At 42.3% G+C, this 19,249-nt stretch overlaps 1 protein-coding gene across 9 annotated transcripts in view; it reads right to left on the bottom strand.

Moving 5' to 3' along the window:
• The window catches only part of prdm1a (PR domain containing 1a, with ZNF domain), a 99,408-nt gene that overhangs the window by 77,891 nt on the left and 2,268 nt on the right, over window positions 1-19,249 (bottom strand). For all 9 annotated transcript variants that reach the window (XM_068026986.1, XM_068026996.1, XM_068026998.1 and 6 more), the window contains one exon: window positions 18,389-18,442. Coding sequence is in view for 2 of the 9 variants with exons in the window: in XM_068026995.1 (XP_067883096.1) it covers window positions 18,389-18,442 (54 nt within the window). In the remaining 7 variants the exon portion in view is untranslated. The remainder of the gene's footprint in view (window positions 1-18,388; window positions 18,443-19,249) is intronic.

Genomic DNA, 19,249 nt, shown 5'->3' with positions numbered 1-19,249 from the left:
AAGGTGCATGCAACACATTCACTTCCTTCCAATGCTTTCCAACCAGGTTCTAATAGGTAATGCAGTCCTGCCAAAACTAAAATTAACCTGAATAATTCAGTCAGCATTCTTTTATCTTTATGCCACAAGTGAGTTGCCAAAGGTGCAGAATTCCAGTTTACCAGTTCCAGTTCCCTCACTAAATATTCAGTTCATGGAAACAAATGATCAGGATAGTGAAAGTGAAACCATTCTTTTTTGAACAAAAATGGATAATGTAAGGCTCCTCCTCATTTGGCCATTTGTGCCACTTCTTTCTAGAAATGGACAAACATCTTCTTTAACAGGAGTTAAGAACTGAATTTGCATGGCCAAGCATGGAGTTAAGAAGCAGATCAACCATGTTTTATCTGAATGGTGGAACACACTCGAAGGGCTGAATGGCCTACTCCTGTTCCTATGATTTTGTTATAGCAGTCGGCCAAAAGCAAGATCGCTTTGAAAACAAACAGAAAGGGAAAACTTGAAGTTATATAGCATCTTTTACATCTCAGGATATCCCACAGCCAATGTCGTACTTTCGAATAGAAGCCACTGTTGTAATGTAGGGAAATGTAGCAGCAAATTTGCTCACAGCAAGCTCCCACAAACAGCAATGAAATAATTGACCAGATACTGTATTTCAGCCTAATGCAGGCTGTTGGTTGAGTCATTCCATGAATTTTAATTTTGGTTGATCATGGCTCCTATGAGAACCTGGATAGCACTGGAAGGAAGTGAATGTGTTGCATGCACCTTGACCAGCTTTACTAATACTATATCCTGAAACAGTTCCCTAGTGAATAACTACTGAGGTTAGTGCACTCTTGCTAGTCAGTGCAGGTGATGCAGAGAGGACTCTAGACTGATCAAAAGCATCAGAGACCTCGGTCAAAAACATAACACTGGAGCAACTTGGGATTCCAAACCTTGAAAGAAGGTAACCTGAGAGGGCTAAATGTTGTGTGTTCCACCATTCAGTTAAAACATGGTTGATCTGCATCTTAAGCAAGGTGTTAACCAGTTGCTAAGTGCAACAGCCAGATGGAATTAATGAAATAGCCACACATGCAAATTTGTGTTTCATATATAAAGAAACATGCCAAAATTCAGATTAAAAATCCTACTCTACATTTTCCTGAAACTCTGGACATAGATAGGCCTCTCCTTGGAAAACATCAGGCTTTATTGGAAAGGGCGATTTTAAGCGAGAATATATGCATGGGTCAGCGCAGTGGCAAAGGAGATAACCATCCCAGCCCACTGTCACAGGATATTAATAGCAGCAGGAAAGCCAAGAGAGAAATAACATGCAGGTGAGTTTAGAGTTACAGCTCATTGAGTGAGACTCACTCATTTTGATTTAAATGGATTTTGCAAGTGATGTCACCATGATTATAAATCTTACTCCCAATATGTCGCTTTCATTCAATGCACAGAAGTAGTCCTGGTTACAAATTTCTTACAACTGCAGGTAGCCACTTGAGTTTCTAGGTTATGTAACACATGTGGACCCATTACTGCATTGCTTTACAGAAATGCTGTTAACATAATCACTTATCACATTCTTTCACATAGGTGTTTATAGGACAGGAGAGGCATTCGGCCCATTATATATGTGCTGGCTCTTTACTAAAATAAAATAATTCACCTCACCTCGCTCCTCATTTCGTTATTGACAGTTTTAAATTCATGAGGCAGCAGCCACCGTCACTGCTGGTATTGTATTTAGATGTGCAGGATTCAGGAGTGGAGCAAGAGCCTGTTTACTTTCCAGGAATCTGATCTGGTCGAGGTCTCTGAGGTCGATGCCGATTGGCCAAGAGTTCTTGAAATATACAGTGTTATAAAATGGACATTGGATTTAGCAGCAGTTTTCATGCAAATCTGACATCCCTCCCGAATACTAAATGAGGTAACGAGGTAATGATGGAAGCCAACAACCTGTCATCCATCCAAAAGAGAAAGAGAACACCAGAGATTGAGCTTGCACCAAACAGCAGGTTTGATAGTTCTGTTAATTACAGGACAGAGGGTGCTCCTGCTGGGTGGCTGAAGCCGGAAACCTGCTGGCTGAGACAGATTAACTGCTACTACCATTCAGACCACCACTTGAGTGTAGACAGAACCATGCAGGGACAGACAAGGCACAAAAAGTCACCGCATAATCAAACAGTCATCAAGAGTGAAAAGAACCTCCTCAATTCAAATTCATTAACACATGAAAATAGAATAATTGAGCCCCATTCTCCACCCTAGCCTCAAGAGAAAGCTATTTCAGCAGATGACTGCCATTATACCACACTTTTGGAATGAATGCGATGTATTTGTTTCAACCAGAACTGGGTGCTGCCCTGACCCCTGAGTGGGCACTAACAAGGCCACCTCCAATTGTTGGTCTTAAGGTACTTTTGCATTGCAGTTTGGTACAATCGTGGCCCCAGAAAACCAATGACAGTCAGATTTCAATGCATCATTCTCTGCTTTTTTATATGTAAGGTCTGCCATTTGTCTCTCACAGATGAATATATTCAGAAGGAGGCAGCTCTGATGGTAAATCAGGGAGCCATGCAAAAGTTCACACATTTGTGGAGATAATTCAAGGCACAATTCAAGGCTGATTGGGCTCAGCTGAATTGGCCCTTCATGGTTTAAGCTCTCATATGAAGGGGGAACACTCAGGCAAGGCAATGGATGAGAGGCATCTCCTGCCTGAATAATTGTACCTCAGCATAAATCTACATTAGACAAATGAGTGATGATCAAAACACTTCAATAGAAATAGAATCATGGAGACAATTTTTGTTCTTTCTAAATACTATACTTCGCAGCAGCTATTCAATAGTTAGCTGTAGAACGTCAAATATTTCAGGTACTGTTTCAGACCATGACCAAGGGGAAGGAGGAGAAAGAGAGGAATCCTCTTTTGGGCCTCCTTATCTCTAGAGACAATGGATACGCGCTTGGAGGTGGTCAGTGGTTTGTGAAGCAGCGCCTGGAGTGGCTATAAAGGCCAATTCTAGAGTGACAGGCTCTTCCATAGGTGCTGCAGAGAAATTTGTTTGTCGGGGCTGTTGCACAGTTGGCACTCCCCTTACGCCTCTGCCTTTTTTCCTGCCAACTACTAAGTCTCTTCGACTCGCCACATTTTAGCCCTGTCTTTGTGGCTGCCCGCCAGCTCTGGCGAACGCTGGCAACTGACTCCCACGACTTGTGATCAATGTCACAGGATTTCATGTCGCGTTTGCAGACGTCTTTAAAGCGGAGACATGGACGGCCGGTGGGTCTGATACCAGTGGCGAGCTCGCTGTACAATGTGTCTTTGGGGATCCTGCCATCTTCCACGCGGCTCACATGGCCAAGCCATCTCAAGCGCCGCTGACTCAGTAGTGTGTACAAGCTGGGGATGTTGGCCGCCTCGAGGACTTCTGTGTTGGAGATACGGTCCTGCCACCTGATGCCAAGTATTCTCCGGAGGCAGCGAAGATGGAATGAATTGAGACGTCGCTCTTGGCTGACATAGGTTGTCCAGGCCTCGCTGCCATAGAGCAAGGTACTGAGGACAACGTCAAATATTTCAGGTACTGTTTCAGACCATGACCAAGGGGAAGGAGGAGAAAGAGACGAATCCTAGGCAGTACAATATCCAAACTCAAGAAATTACAGTTAATCGTCTTATAGCTTCAAATAGATATGAAGCAAAGGATGCGGAAATTTGCTGCTAAAGTAAAAACTGAAAAAGGGTTAACAGGTGTCACATTCTCTCATCATCTGCTACCACCGCTGTCACCAAACAAAAGCTAAACAAAGCTGTTTTAAGGAAAAGGAGAGGGTGTTTGATTAATGAAGTAATTTATACAACTTTGTCCTGTTTTTCTCCATTTTTATTGTACACGCTGACTGCTCAAAAAGAAATTGATACTATTTTGTGTTCACACAAACTGTTCAAAAGCAGTTAAAAGTTGTGAATTAAAAGATATGTTGACTGTTTTCTCACATTCTATTCTCCCTCCCTCACCGCAACACCCACCCCCCCCCCCCCAAAAAAAAACCTACAAAAGCCAAATAAATATTTGTCAACCTTTAAAGGAGGGTTACTCTGGTTACAGTCCCTGCCAGTCACCTCTGCATTGGTGAACCTCATCTTTTAACAACTCCAATCTGCTAGAAACAAATGTCACCTCTGAACAATGGGCCTGTAAGCCCTAAACAATAAATCAGAGCTGGCATGATGAAAGATTAGCAGCCAGTATCAATATTTACCAGTTATTGTGTTTGTTACTTGTTTAGAGTTAATCTACCAGTACATAAAACTAGCAAGTTCTGAGCATGTGCATGCATGCTTTCTGCAGGCTTAAGCAGTATCTTGGGATGCTCAACTACAGTGAACTATTGAGACAGTGTTTCCAGTGAAAACCTGCTGACATTAAAAGAGTGGAAAGGTCAGTGTGGGTAAACTACTCAGGCTCCTTTCCCTTTTTCACTGCTTGGCAATTCACTTTAGAAACACCCAGTAAACCTTTGATCTGAAATTCAGACGAATGCACAGAAGAGGAGTACGCCACCAATACTTTCAATTGCAAGGAACAGCAATTCACACCGATAACTGTATAAATACACAATTAGTTTTGGAATGGTATAATATGAGATACCTGGTCGGTACCCATCTCCAATTTCCAATCTCACCCATGGCACCAAGGAGCAGATACTGTTCTGAGTTGAGGTTCTTTTACAAAAGGGAGGAAAACTAACAGGAATGAATTATCTTTGGCCACTATTGCTACTACCTGGCTTTGGGAAGGCCTAGAGTGTAATTGTGTGTCAGCTCAGTAAGATTCTTACCCAGGAGTCAGAAGATTGTGGGTTCAGGACTTGAGCATGTAATCTAGGCTGACACTTCAGTGCAATGAAGAGGGAGTACTGCATTATTGGCCTTTTGAATTAGACTCTAAACAGAATCCACCTACTTTTTCAGGTGGATGTAAAAGATCTCATAGCAGTCTTAAAACAAGACCAGGGAGTTCTCCTCGTCTCCTAGCTAACATTCCTCCCTCAACCAACACGACTGAAAGCAAATCTTTTTATTCATTCGAGATGTAGGCATCGTTCGGAGGGCCAGCATTTATTGCCCATCCTTAATTGCCCTTGAGAAGGTGGTGGTGAGCCATTGTCTTGAATACAACTGAATGGCTTGCTAAGCTGTTTCAGAGGGCAGTTATGAGTCAACCGCATTGCTCATTCATTTACTCTCAGTTACTCTGGCATTCTCTGTATTCCCGTTCCCTCCAGTCCATCTTCAGTGATGGAGCCTTAAACTGCCTCTGCCCAGCTCTTTGCAATTCCTTCTGCAAACTCCTCTGCCTGTCTATGTCCCTCACCCACTTCTATCCCCACACACCTTTAAAAGCCTTCTCAGAACAGATCTTTGACCAAGCCTTTGGTTATCTCTGCTAATCCTGCTGCAAAAGCTTAGGACCTGCTCCTTCTCTACTCTGCGGAGCATCTTTAGGCCAAATTTCAAAGATTAAAGGTGTTGTATAAAAGTTGCTGTGCCAATGTAAGTTGTATTTGCCATATGTGGGATCTTGCTGTGCACAAATTGACTGCTGAGTTTATCTACATAACAAACAGTGACTACATTTCTAAAGTAATCTATTGAATGTGAAGCACTTTGGGAAATTCTGAGGATGTGATAAAGTACCAGCTAAATGCAAATTCATTCCTTACTGCCCAATCAAGGGAGAAAGATACCGTCAAAATTGATGCACCAGGTGATTTGACGTTGTAGGAATGTAACTTACTGCAGATATATAGATTATTGCACTCCATAGTTTAAACAACCCTTGGCTCTAGGGACTGATAGCATTGTAGGCCCATGAAAAAATGGCTGTAATATTGTCTTGTGCAGACAAGGTAGCCAGATTCAGTGATCGAAAGACAGTGAACCAGGTATCTATGCTCTGTGAGTCTCTGGATGGAAGTGGAGGCCTTAACATCTATGGAAATCATTTTGCTGTCTGAGTGTATGAGAATGGAGGGCAGTGGCAATGCTTAGTCTCCTGAAACAGGATGAGGGCAGCTATGAAACCATCCATTCTTAGGACTATCTCTCTTTTTAAAAAGGATTGCATTGTTGCAAGTCAATGATTAAGTATTCCAAAGATATTTCTAATGGATTTTAATAAAGTTATAATAATCCAACTATATTGAGGTATCATTGCAGAGATGTGCAGGATAGGTGCTGTGTCTGGTAGACTCTTGGATACACTGATTAATCATTTCAAGCACTTCAAAAATAAACCACCTTATTTAAGGAAAAAAGTTTCAGGAATATTAGCATATGCATTCTAACTCAGCAAAGCTAAATAAGGCACTTAAAAATATTCCTTTACATGCCCATGCCTATGAAAATTTTTTTTCACTTTCAAGTGGTCAACACAAAAGATTTCAGCCTCTTTTCAAACAAAAATGGTCATTATTTTACAGAAGCCAAGTTAGGGCGACTGATCTAGGAGGGTGATTTTGAAAATTAATTGTAGGTGGTGCGTGTTACTCCAGTGCATAGACTCCTTCCCACTCCTTTAGTGATGTGTGCTCTCTCAGCGCACATGTTTCTTCCCACTCCCTTGGTGGTGAGTTCTTACCCCACCGCTCTCTTACTCTCCCAAGAAACAAAATGCCACTTTTAACATTTACTGGCCTGCAGGCATGTTGGAATCAGCAAAGGTTAGAAGGTCACCTATGTAAACCAAACAGCACCTATTGTTCCATTTTGCTTTGCATAAGAAAAGATGCTACCTGTACTTACCTCAGGAGATTCTGAATTTAAATGCTATTTACAGCAGCTCATTCGGCTGCTAGTGCTTTTTCTAAGCAAAGTGAAACTAGCTAAAAATAATTGAAAACTGATAATGACATCTATTGGCCTAACTCCTAAAGGCATTTACTCCTTCCTAGAGTACAGTTCCACAAGCACCAAGAAACTTCTAGTACCTTGTTAAGTGACTTTTATTTTCTGAGACTTGGCAGTGAGTGACAGCAAACTAGATGACCACAGAACATCACAACCAAGCCCAATCGGGCCCTCACCTACCGTTCACACAAGTACACTTATAACAGAAGTCAAAGGGATAATGATCATAGAATTTTACAGCACAGAAACAGCCCCTTCGGCCCAACATGCCTATGCCAGTTTTAATGCTCCACGTGAGCCTCCTTCCACCTTACTTCTTCTCACTCTATCAACACACCCAGACAAGGAACTCTGACCAATGCTCCCCTACTTAAGCCAGGGGCAAAGCCAAATGTAACACTCCTATTGCCACCCCCACAGAGATCATCCACCTCAGTAAAGGACCTTTATTACTTTACAAGTCAGATACATACTGAATAAACACACAGGGCCTGAAGGAGGCCCTGTGTTTATGTTTTTAAAAAGCCATCTATGCAGCAGTAGAATTAAGTCTGCAATCCAATTGTGAACTATGTTGTCAGCCTATATTAGGAGCCACCCACCGGTATCCAAATCAGGAACCATCAGAAGAGCTGTCTCTGAGGTGGATCTCATTTACATTCATGCTGATTTGGAACCAGTTTATACAGTGTGAAGAGGTGGCCATGTTTCGTTCCTGTATCTGACCTCTATTTCGCATTATAAATGAGGTAACCAAGGTGCTGAGACAACGTAGTGCTTTTTAAACATAAATAAACACATCTCCCTTTCTATCTCCCTAGCCAGATAAGTAAAGCGACATTTTTCTTCACTGATCATTTACTGTTTCCTTGAAAAGATCAGTGAGCAGCAGAGACATACAGTCGAAAGGTACAGGGTTAATCCCAGGTGAACTGACTTGTCTCATTTGTGATGGTGGTAGAACCACTGGGTTAGGGAGGGGGTGTTAAATCAGAATTTCTGCTCTTGATCGCAGCCCAGTAATCATGACAAAGGCCAGGATAGGATTGAATTTAGGTGTGATGCTTCCTAAGGTAGAATAGCCTCCTGATGCTCATTGACAAGCCTCGCATGTAAATATTGGCAAAGATCAGGAGGGAAATTTGCAAATAGTCAATTGAGTAGGAACAAAAGAGAGAAATTGAGTAGGAACAAAATAACCAACTCAAGATTTACCCTCACATACCTGAAAGGAGCCAATGGGTATTGAGGCAGGAAAATGGGGTACAGATCAGCCATGATCGGATTGAATAGCGGAGTAGGCCTTGGGGGTGCTAAGTGGCCTACTCCTGTTCCTAATGTTACTACGACCCATGAGTTTGCAATGTTCACCAAAGACCCTTTATTTTCTTGCAAAAGAAATGAAAAAGAGCACAGACTAAATTCTCATTTCCTCTATTTGAACAAGACAATAAATTTCTGGGAAACAATTTACTAAAATCTGGAGCAACAATTTAAAAAGTCATCAGATTTCAATGATTACTGCAGTTCCAGTAAAACTGAAGCTACTACATAGCAACTACTTTGATTAAATTAATAAAAAAACACACAAAACACTGGCAAACCCAGTCAACATGTTGTCAGTTTACTCAGGGGGAGGACATTGACTGGAATGCTTTGCATTATGTTATTTGCAGTGACCTAAAGCTCTTATGATTTTTCTCACCTTTCCATCCCCACCCAACAAAGAACTATGAAGTACTTCTCCCAGCGAAGCAAGGGCAATCACATATTATACAAAAAAAAGGCTGTTGACTACAGTTTGAATGAAGGGGGAAGGAACTGCAACAATCTGTGGGTCACAGGTAGCTCACTCTTTCCTATCTCATTGGGAGACATTATTCTGGATGCAAACACTTAGTATTGGAGCAACTCCAGCTGCATATAGTTTCTGCAATGATCCTTAAGCAAACCAAAACATTAACAGTTCATTACAGCTGGTGCTGGAGTTCAGCTCATGTTTGGTTAACCACACTTGAAAAGTAAGAGGGCATACTGTGTAGTCAAACAAGTTGAAAAAAATAAATGAAGCACCTACCGTTCTTGTCTCGCGGAACCTCTCATTCATCGACTCCCAGAAATTGCTACAATAAGTGACTTGAATATGGATGTCAGACTAAGAATGGAAACCCCTCAGAATGAAGCAAAATGTCTTGAGATCTTATCAATAGAATCATGCAGGACAGAATGAGGCCATTCCGCCCATTGTGCCTGTGCTGGCTCTTTGGAAAGAGCTCTCCAATTAGTCCCACTCCCCTCCCTTTCCACATAACCCTGCAAATGTTTCCTTTTCAAGTACAACAGTTATCCAAATCCTTTACACCGCTCAGCTGATGACTCAATTGAGAAAGCACTGCCCAGCATGTAACTGAGCCATAGGGTTGAGGAAAGCTCTAGGTTTAATTTCTAATCTTTGATGAGTTAGTTGATCTCAGCCATGGCAGATCCATGAGTGGCCTTTTAAGTGTCTTGTGACCAGAGGGTGGAAAGAAGAAAAGGCAGCAGGGGTTCCTTCTCCCAATCGCTATCCAGTGACTTCTGCTGGAGAATGCAGGTGTCAGGCAAGGACGAGCCAGGATTTCCACAGATACCATAGAAAAATTACGGCACAGAAAGAGGCAATTCAGCCCATCGTGTCTGCGCTGGCTGAAAAAACTAGCCGCCCATTCTAATCCCACTTCCAGCACCGGGTCCATAGCCTTGCGGGTTACAGCATTTCAGGTGCATGTCCAGGTACCTTTGAAATGAGTTGAGGGTTTTTGCCTCCACCACCGATCTGGGCAGTGAATTCCAGACACCCACCACCCTTTGGGTGAAAAGGTTCATCCTCATGTCCCCTCTAAACCTTCTACCAATCACCTTAAATCTATGCTCCCTGTTAATTGACCTCTCCGCTAGGGGAAACAGGTCATTCCTGTCTACTCTATCTAGGCCCTTCATAATTCTGTACACCTCAATTAAGTCACCCCTCTATTCTAAGAAAAACAACCCTAGTCAATCCAATCTTTCCTCATAGCTGCAATTTTAAAGCCCTGGCAACATTCTCGTAAATCTCCTCTGCACTCTCTCCAGAGCAATTATGTCATTCCTGTAATGTGGTGACCAGAACTGTACGCAATACTCCAGCTGTGGCCTAACCAGCGTTTTATACAGTTCCAGCATTACATCCCTGCTTTTGTATTCTATACCTCGGCCAATAAAGGAACGCATTCCATATGCCTTCTTCATCACTTTATCTACCTGTCCTGCCACCTTCAAGGACCTGTGGACATGCACTCCAAGGTCTCTCACTTCCTCTACCCCTCTCAATATCCTCCCATTTTATTGTGTATTCCTTTGCTTTGTTTGCCGTCCCCAAATGCATTACTTCATACTTTTCCGGATTGAACTCCATTTGGCACTTTTCCACCCACTCAACCAAACCACTGAATCATTCTGGAGTCTACAGCTATCCTCTTCGCTATCAACTACACGGCCAATTTTTGTGTCATCTGCAAATTTCCCAATCATGCCTCCCACATTGAAGTCCAAATCATTAATATATATCACAAACAGCAAGGGACCCAACACTGAACCCTGTGGAATGCTACTGGAAACCGCTTTCAAGTCGCAAAAACATCTGTCAACCATTACCCTTTGTTTCCTGTCACTGAGCCAATTTTGGATCCAACTCGCCACATTCCCCTGTATCCCATTCTGACCATTTTTCCATGTGTCAAATGCCTAACTAAAATTCATGTAGACAACATCCACTGCACTATCCTCATCAATCCTCCTTGTTACTTCCTCAAAAAATTCAATTAAGTTAGTAAGACACGACCTTCCTTTAACAAATCCATGCTGACTATCCCTGATTAATCTGTGCTTTTCTAAGTGACAGTTTATCCTGTCTCTCAGAATTGATTCTAATAATTTGCCCAACACCAAGGTCAGCTTGACCGGCCTATAATTATTTGGCCTATCCTTCGTACCCTTTTTAAACAGTGATACAATGTTCACAGACCTCCAATCCTCTGGTGCCTCGCCTGTATCTAGTGAGGATTTGAAGATGATCCTCAAAACATCCGTTATTTCCTCCCTGGCTTCCTTTAACAGCCTGGGATACAATCCATCTGGCCCTGGTGATTTATCCACTTTCAAGGATGTCAGACCCTCTAGTACTTCCTCTCACTATGCTTATCTTACCTAATATTTCACACTCCTCCTCTTGAACTACAGTATCTGCATCATCCTTCTCCTTTGTGAAGACAGAAACAAAGTACACATTAAGAACCCTGCCCACATCTTCTACATCCATGCATAAGTTACCTTGTACATCTCTGAAAGGCCCTACCCTTTCCTTAGTTATCCTCTTGCTCTTAAATGTACTAATAAAACATCTTTGGGCTTTCCTTGATCTTACCTGCCAATAATTTTTCATGTCCTCTCTTTGCTTTCCTGATTTCCTTTTTTATTTCACCCCTGCACTTTCTATACTCCTCCAGGCTTTCTAAAGTATTAAGGTTTTTTGTGACTGTCATAAGCTTTCTTTTTCTGCTTTATCTTACCCTGTATGCTTCTAGGTAACCAGGATGCTCTAGATTTGGCAGTGCCACCCTTTTTCTTTGTGGGGTCATGTCTACACTGTGCCCATAGAATCTCGCTTTTGAATGCAACCACTTTGCCACTGATTTTCTGTCAAGTAGCTGTATCCAGTCCACTTTCACCAGATTACATTTCAGCTTCATAAAATTTGCTTTCCCCAATTTAGAACTTATACTCCTGTTCTATCTTTGTCCTTTTCCATAATAATGCTAAATCTAACTATATTATGGTCACTATCTCCAAAATGGTCACCCACTGCTTCTTCATCCACTTGCCCAGCTTCATTTCCCAAGATTAAATCTAGAATTGCGCCCCTTCTCATTAGGCTTATTATGTGCTGGCTATAAATGTTCTCTTGAATGCAGTTCAAGAATTTTGTGCACTCTGTGCCCTTCGCATTGTTTGTATCCCAGTTGATACTCGGGTAGTTGAAATCCCCAACTATTACTGCCCTATTGTTTTTGCACTTGGAAATTTGCCTACATATTTGTTCTTCTATCTCCCTCCCAGTAATTGGGGTTCTATAGTACAGTCCTAGTAGTGTGACTGCGCCTTTTTTTATTTCTGAGCTCAACCCATATGGCCTCATTTGATGATTCATTTAGCAGATCATCCCTCCTCACAGCTGTAATTGATTCTTTAACCAATAATGCTACAGCCCTCCTTTTTTACCCCCCTCTCTATCCTGCTCGAAAACTCTATATCCAGGGATGTTGAGCTGCCATTTTTGCCACTCTTTAAACCAAGTTTCCATTATGGCAATAATATCATGCTATCATGTGTCTATCTGTGCCCTCAGCTCATCAGCTTCATTTGCTATACTCCTTGAATTTAAATAAATACTTTTTAACAAGGCCAAATTCCTGTGCTGTACACTTTATAACATTTGCTTCAGTTAAATCATAGGAAGGTAGTTTACTGTCTCAACAAAAGCCCTATTTACTTGCCACTCACTCCCCCTACTCCTGGTTGCTCACTCAGACTATACGAACTCTAAGCTTTCTGTTCTTCAAGTGGAATTACAAATCCAATGCCAAAAGCTGCTTACTTTCCCCATTTACAATGCAGCCCACTTTCAGGCTAGCTCAAACCTACTACCTCCAAAACCCTTATCCAGATTCAGGTTCTTCAATATCCTTCTGTCAATGGCCTCAGAAATACACAAATTCCAGCTAATCTAAAATACACATCAATGAACATCCTGTTCCCGCATGAATTGAATTTAAAATCCTCATTTTCAATCTGTCCAGGCCTTGCCCCTATTGTATATCAGTGATCTTCTCCAGCCTTCTGTACCCTGCTGCATCCTTCAATCCTCTGGAGGCATCCCACCATCTTTTCCCCACTGTTAATGGCAAAACTTTTATTTGTCTTAGCACGCTGAAGAAAATCCTATACCTCCACATGTCTTTTTACTTTAAGATGAGCTAGCAACACTTCAGTCAATCCCACCTCATCTTCCTGTCATTTCTCATTCACCCACAAAGCCTTATGGTCCATTCCTCATTTCCTCCACTTGGGAATATTTTCCATGTTAAAAATGCTATATGAATGCACTGAGAAATCGCCACTGACATTCACCAGCTCAGGTCACGCACACATAATTAGACTTCTTTGAGAAAATAATATTTAGAGATGCAGTATATGCGTAATTTGAGACATGGTCAGTGTAGCATGCCTGGGAGGAACAGGTGACTTTGGACCTGTGGTTACAAAGGTTTTCCACCACTGGAAGTTTTCCTCACCTGGTCTTTTGAGTCTGTTGTGGACTTAATTGATATAGATTGCTTGCTATGATTAGTCAACAGTTCCATTACTGTGGTGTTATGCAGCTACCAAGATGGTAGAAGGTGAACTAAATGGACCTTGGTCTTCTATTAACCTAGCAATTCCTATATTCGTTCCTACATTGAGTGAGGACCTATAATCACAGAGCCTGATATCATGTAGCAACCCACCTATTATATAAAGAAATGTTGAAATCTAACACTTAGTTACTCACATATCAATTACTTTAGGAGAGGCAGTAACAACATAACAACACATTTCTAAGATTATGATTAGATGGAAAACCCGAACAGGACAAGAAAGACTCCTGCAGCCCCCGCATCAAATTTCTCTATTCATCTTCGAAGATGCAGACTCACACTGGATTGCAATTCAGCCCTTCGTACTTCACCTGAAATGATTATTCTACGTATATGACCCTTGATGATGAGTTACTGGCAGGCTATTAGATCAAGGAGGTCTTCAGAACTGAATCCAATGCTCACCTCACACAAGCACCTTCCCTCCGGGGTCACTGGATAGTATCAGGAATGGAAACTGTAGCTGACTTATCCCCTCACTAACCCAGATATATATTGAGAAGAATTATAACACCCCAATCTAAAACCAGATTAGGCAGTACAGACAGGAACTCAAAACTGACACCTTCTGGTCTGTATAACAGTGCCTTTACCCACAGGTCATTGAGGGACTTGGAGGAGAAGAATGCTTAGCTTAAATTTTATATCAAAGAAAAGCTTCAAATAGGAAGAAAGTACTATCTTTACCAGTCAGTGAAACTAGAGCCTCTTATGTCATTCATAAGCCGCCAGGTTACAATTCACTCTCTATTGCTCCATACACCTAAAAAGTCCTAGAAGTAATTAATTCGATGTGAAACACCTTGGGACATCCTGAGAGCTGTGATAAGTGCATTGAGCAGCTTATACTGTAATACTGTGCGAGTGATGTTTGACTGAGAAACAATCGCAAAGGAAAATTCAGAGCCTTATAAAATATTACATTCACTCAAGATTACAACACAAGAGCCTTTGAAACAATGAGAGGAAAGCCCTAAAAACTCACAGAACCAATAGGTCAGAGCTTTCTACAGATCACCACCAGTTAAATTCCTCGCATATTTGAAGCACGGCCACAGCAGCTCTGTAAAAAGTTGAGTCTCTCTGATCCCCTTACAACCACCTGGATGACTAGGGAAGAGGCTGTTTTTTTTTGTTCGCCGTATACAGACATGTAAATGGATTCACCCAAAATAACCCTGGGTGACCCTGCCCGCTGCATCTGAGCGCTCCCCTTGCCCTCCAGTCAGCAGAAGAAGCTGCAGGCTTTCCCCACTGTGCGCGGCAAACAGGCAGGCACAGCATGTATGGTAATCCATGGACGGCTGCACAGAGAATGGCAAGGAGGGGTTGCCTTAGCCGTAATTACTGAGAAGCAAATGTTTATCTAACTTAACACAGCAGAAAGGGCAACCGGCAGGGGTGAGAGAGAGAGAGGTGAACATGCCAGTTCAGGAACAGTTGCCAGCAACTGTATCTGTTTCTTTACAATGGGGAAAGGTATCAGTAACTCAAAAGGTCATAAATATTTAACATTGTGTTTGGCTTGGCAAGCCTAGAGAGCTGAAAATAAAACGATCTATATAATTCATGCACTTTCGTACCCCCCACCCCACACACACCGCCCGCATTAAAAAAAAACCATAGCACTAATGAATGAAGAAAAATATCTTCCACTGAGAAAAAAATTCCAACAGTTGTCAAGGGCCTGTCAAAACATGTCGCACACAACCTCCAACAAAGCCCAATAGGATTATGACTTCATTAGCTAGAAGCAATTAGCACGATGAACGGTACCTTAATTAATTTATTGCGTACAACTGGAATGTGATAAGGGTGGACCGATGCCAAACCGCACTGCTCAATACAACCTTGCAGCAATTATGTTGATCCTGTGATGAAAAACTACCTCTGCTGTTTAATAAGTGAAAAAGTGTCAGAATTTCACTGTTTCCTCTCCAACTTGCTCGAGGACGGATGCTTTGGCGCAAGTGATTTTCTGCGTTCTATCAATTTAATAAATTAGATAACCCAGGTCTCCAACTCAAAGAAACTAATGGCAACGACTTTTGACGTGTCTAAAATTACAGCAAAATGTTTTTATGGTCACTGACAGTTTCATGGTGCTTCAACGTAAATGGTCAGCATAGCAATGGAAATAAATGTGTAAATTTGCCAATAATTTCCCTGCATCAGACAGATGAGAATGAAGCTGCCAAACCTGAATTGCCTGTGGAATAAATGGATCAGAATGATGGAGTGGCATTTTGGGTGAGGCAATTGTCTCTTCCTGTAAGACCTGAGTTCAAATCCAGTCTTAACTGGATTAAAGCTCTGCCTCCATGAGAGTAGCAGTTATGATTCTCAAGTGTCAGGGATGATGTTCAGTGTTACATCAAGCCCCCAAGTGACAGGAGATCACAAAAAAAAGAAACTGCTCAGAACTTGTGACTAGCTGTTGCTCACTGATCACTCTCACTCCAAGAGGCCATAAGCATGGGATTGGAAGTGTTATACTGGCAGCAAGGAGCACTCCAGTGACTGAGGTAAAGATGTGATCACAGCAGCAATGAGGTGGTTCTGGATTAAATCAAGCAGCACTCCTGTTGACTTAGTTGTTAGGGCAGGTGGTTGGGGGTTGGGGGATGAAAATCAGCCAGGGTTACTCTTCCTGATGGCAAATTCTGTGAACCTGCTGGAAGTACATGTATTGGCATGTGAAGCCAGGAGAAAGAGAGAGTCTGTTGGTGCTGAGAGGAGAACAGCCAAGATGAATGGATACAGGTGGATCACAAATGCTGTGGAATAAATTCATCTTTAGTAATATCAGGTTTTCCTACAACAAGTAAAGCTCCTACATGAAAATCAGAGCTACATCCAACCCAAGAATGCTTGACGCCTGCATCGGGTGTTGGTAAGAATCCTTTTATTTCCTACCACTCAATAATGTAAACTTTCTCCCCCATTATTTCATTGGTGAGAAAGGGACTGCCATTTCTGAAAGCTATTGTTCTGCACATTGCTGGGATAAAGGTTAAGTTACTTGAGAGGGCAGAGTACATAAATAAACCTGAAGTGATAATTTGAGTTGCAGCACGGTAGGCAGGACAAGGCAATAGAGGTTCTGGGTGGTGAAAGGAAAGTTTAGGAAATGTAAGGGAGTATTACTCTACCTAAAGGGTGATCGCTAATTTGAATGGGTTGCTAGGAAGAATGCTTGAGGCCAGGGACCTACATTCATTTAAGAAAATGGAATATTCAGTAATGGGTGGCGCAGTGGTTAGCCTCACAGCTCCAGTGACCCGGGTTCAGTTCTGGGTACTGCCTGTGTGGAGTTTGCAAGTTCTCCCTGTGACCACGTGGGTTTCCGCCGGGTGCTCCGGTTTCCTCCCACAGCCAAAGACTTACAGGTTGATAGGTAAATTGGCCATTGTAAATTGCCCCTAGTGTAAGTAAGTTGGTGGGGATGTGGTAGGGAATATGGGGTCAATGTAGGATTAGTATAAATGGGTGGTTGTTGGTCAGCACAGACTCAGTGGGCCGAAGGGCCTGTTTCAGTGCTGTATCTCTAAATAAATTGAAATAAATAAATAGGGTTGTTGGTCGGGAAAGGCCTGCTTCATCTGAACCAGTCATGTAATGTATTGGCCTGTAAGCCTCTTGCTATAATTCAATGCAGACCAGAACTCTGCACAAAACTTGGTGGAGAGTAATGTCAGAACTATTAAAAAGTGAGTAGGAGATGAAACTAAAGCAGAAAGCTACTAGGCCATCTTTAGGAGGCATACAAAAAAGTATACGAGATGTGCACATCTAGTCGTAACGTTTCTCTGCGATTAACAATTAACAATGCAATCTTGAAGTGACGTCATAGTATATCAGTATTATAAATGATTGTATCTGCCTGTAGAAATAAATCCTCAATGTGAAAATAAAATATTTTCTTTCATAATCTGTAAATAATTCTCCAAATAAAGAAATTCATATCGATTTAGTCTTTCTGCCAATCCCATTTTTATCAATGTTTAGTGTTAAACAATGTTTAATTATCTGCACTTAGGACTCATACGGTGACATGCAGAGGGCACCTCCATACTGCCATAGGTTCTTTAAACAGACATTTCTGTCAAATGCAAAATAGTGCATTGTAGTAGGAACAGGGGAATGGTGAAATAACAGGATTTGTCACGGTGAAATATCAGAAGGCACTGTTTTCATTCTGCACAAAAAAGGAAGCCATCTCTCCCCTTACTGCTGCACGATATCGCAAGCTCTACCAAGAAAAAAACAAATCAACTCAAATTTTATCTACAAATTAGCAAACGGGGGGAGGGGGGGGGGGGGGGGGAGGTGAATCATCGGGTTTAAATGCTCAATGCATTTAACCAACAGGTACTAAGCCATGCAGACCAGGGATCGCTGGTATGTACTAAGTGGCCACGTCACTAGGGCTCTTACAGTTGGCCTCAGCACCCAGCTTCAGAAGGAGTAAAATCGATCAGGTTTCCTTCCTCCTGACCCTTGCTGGAAGTGCCTGCCTGCGGGCAATGGCCGAAGGTGAGATTGGGTTCAGCAATATTGGTCTCGGTAGAGGAATTATTTGCTGGTACAATCGAGGCTCAGATGCAAGCAAAGTCACTCAGATCAGGTAGTGCAGGGCCCTTTGTGCTGGTGGAGAACCCGAGCTCAGTGGAGAGTCATCGCCTTGGAGAAAACGAGCTGGAAAGCGGGAGAAAACCACACATGAAAAGTTGGGTCGCCTGGACAGGCTTTGTCACACAGGTGGAGAGGGACATTGGAACCTAAGGGCCAGTCTCTCTCTCTCGACTGACTGACCGCCTGACCTCCATAAAGAGCAAAAAAACAAACCTAGATTCGTCCCCAACCTCCAAAAGGTTAACCGAATGATTCAACGTTGAAGCGATGCAGCTCAGAGAGGCAAACACAACCAAAAAGAAACGTTGTCCCGGACAGCCTCTTCACTTACCAGTGCCTGGCCGACGTCTCCCACCTCGGTCTTGACAAGGATCCGCGTGTGCCTCTGAAAATTTAAAAGAAATAACTGTTCAAGTACTTCACGTCAAAGAAACTTGGGCTGGCTGGGTTATACTTCCCAAGACGTGTGCTGCTCCGAATGATTATTGCTCGGCCCCCGCGTTGGCCTTTATCAAAAGGGACCGGGTCATTTTTCCTGTCTGTTGTTAGCTGAAGTTTTCTCAAGTTAACAGATCTCCAAATAAGAGGTTCAACACTCCCTCCCCACCCGCTCTACCAATTCAAACCACACTCCGATAAATAAATGTCTTTATATTCCTTATTTTGATGTTACAAAGCCTATTGGAAAATTGTAGATTTCAAATAGAACGCAAATGAGAAATAAAAACAGGGAATGTTGGAATTGCACTGAGTTAATGGAAGAGAAGGGACAGATAACCTGAAAACGTAAATGCAGACCCTCCGTTAAACAGAGCATATCCCCATCTGAAAGCTGTCCCGTACAATGGCAGCCTTTTGAGTTAATGAAGTTATAAAACGGGGCTTTCAATTTCTGAAACCAATCTGTAAACATGTGTCGACAAATTTAGAGAAAAAAAAGTTTTTTTTCTGAAACACACATACACAGCAGGAAGTGTAGGTGTTCCTCCTTTGTAAACTTTTTCCAACGTCCACTAGAAAAGAACAAGGTGCACAACGTGATGTCTGGTCCCGGAATTAATCTTGGTCAGCTAGATAGCTGAACCTCTGTACCACTATCAAACTGTGGGGCCAAGTCGTGACTTTCTCCTGTAATAATCAATCGAATCGGCACAGCCATTCGGCCCATCACGCCTGTGTCGGCACTTTGAAA

Source organism: Heterodontus francisci, chromosome 3, assembly GCF_036365525.1.
Source record: "Heterodontus francisci isolate sHetFra1 chromosome 3, sHetFra1.hap1, whole genome shotgun sequence".
Lineage (NCBI taxonomy): Eukaryota > Metazoa > Chordata > Chondrichthyes > Heterodontiformes > Heterodontidae > Heterodontus > Heterodontus francisci.
Note: the sequence above shows the minus strand (reverse complement) of the source record. Positions and strands in the feature narration are given on the sequence as shown.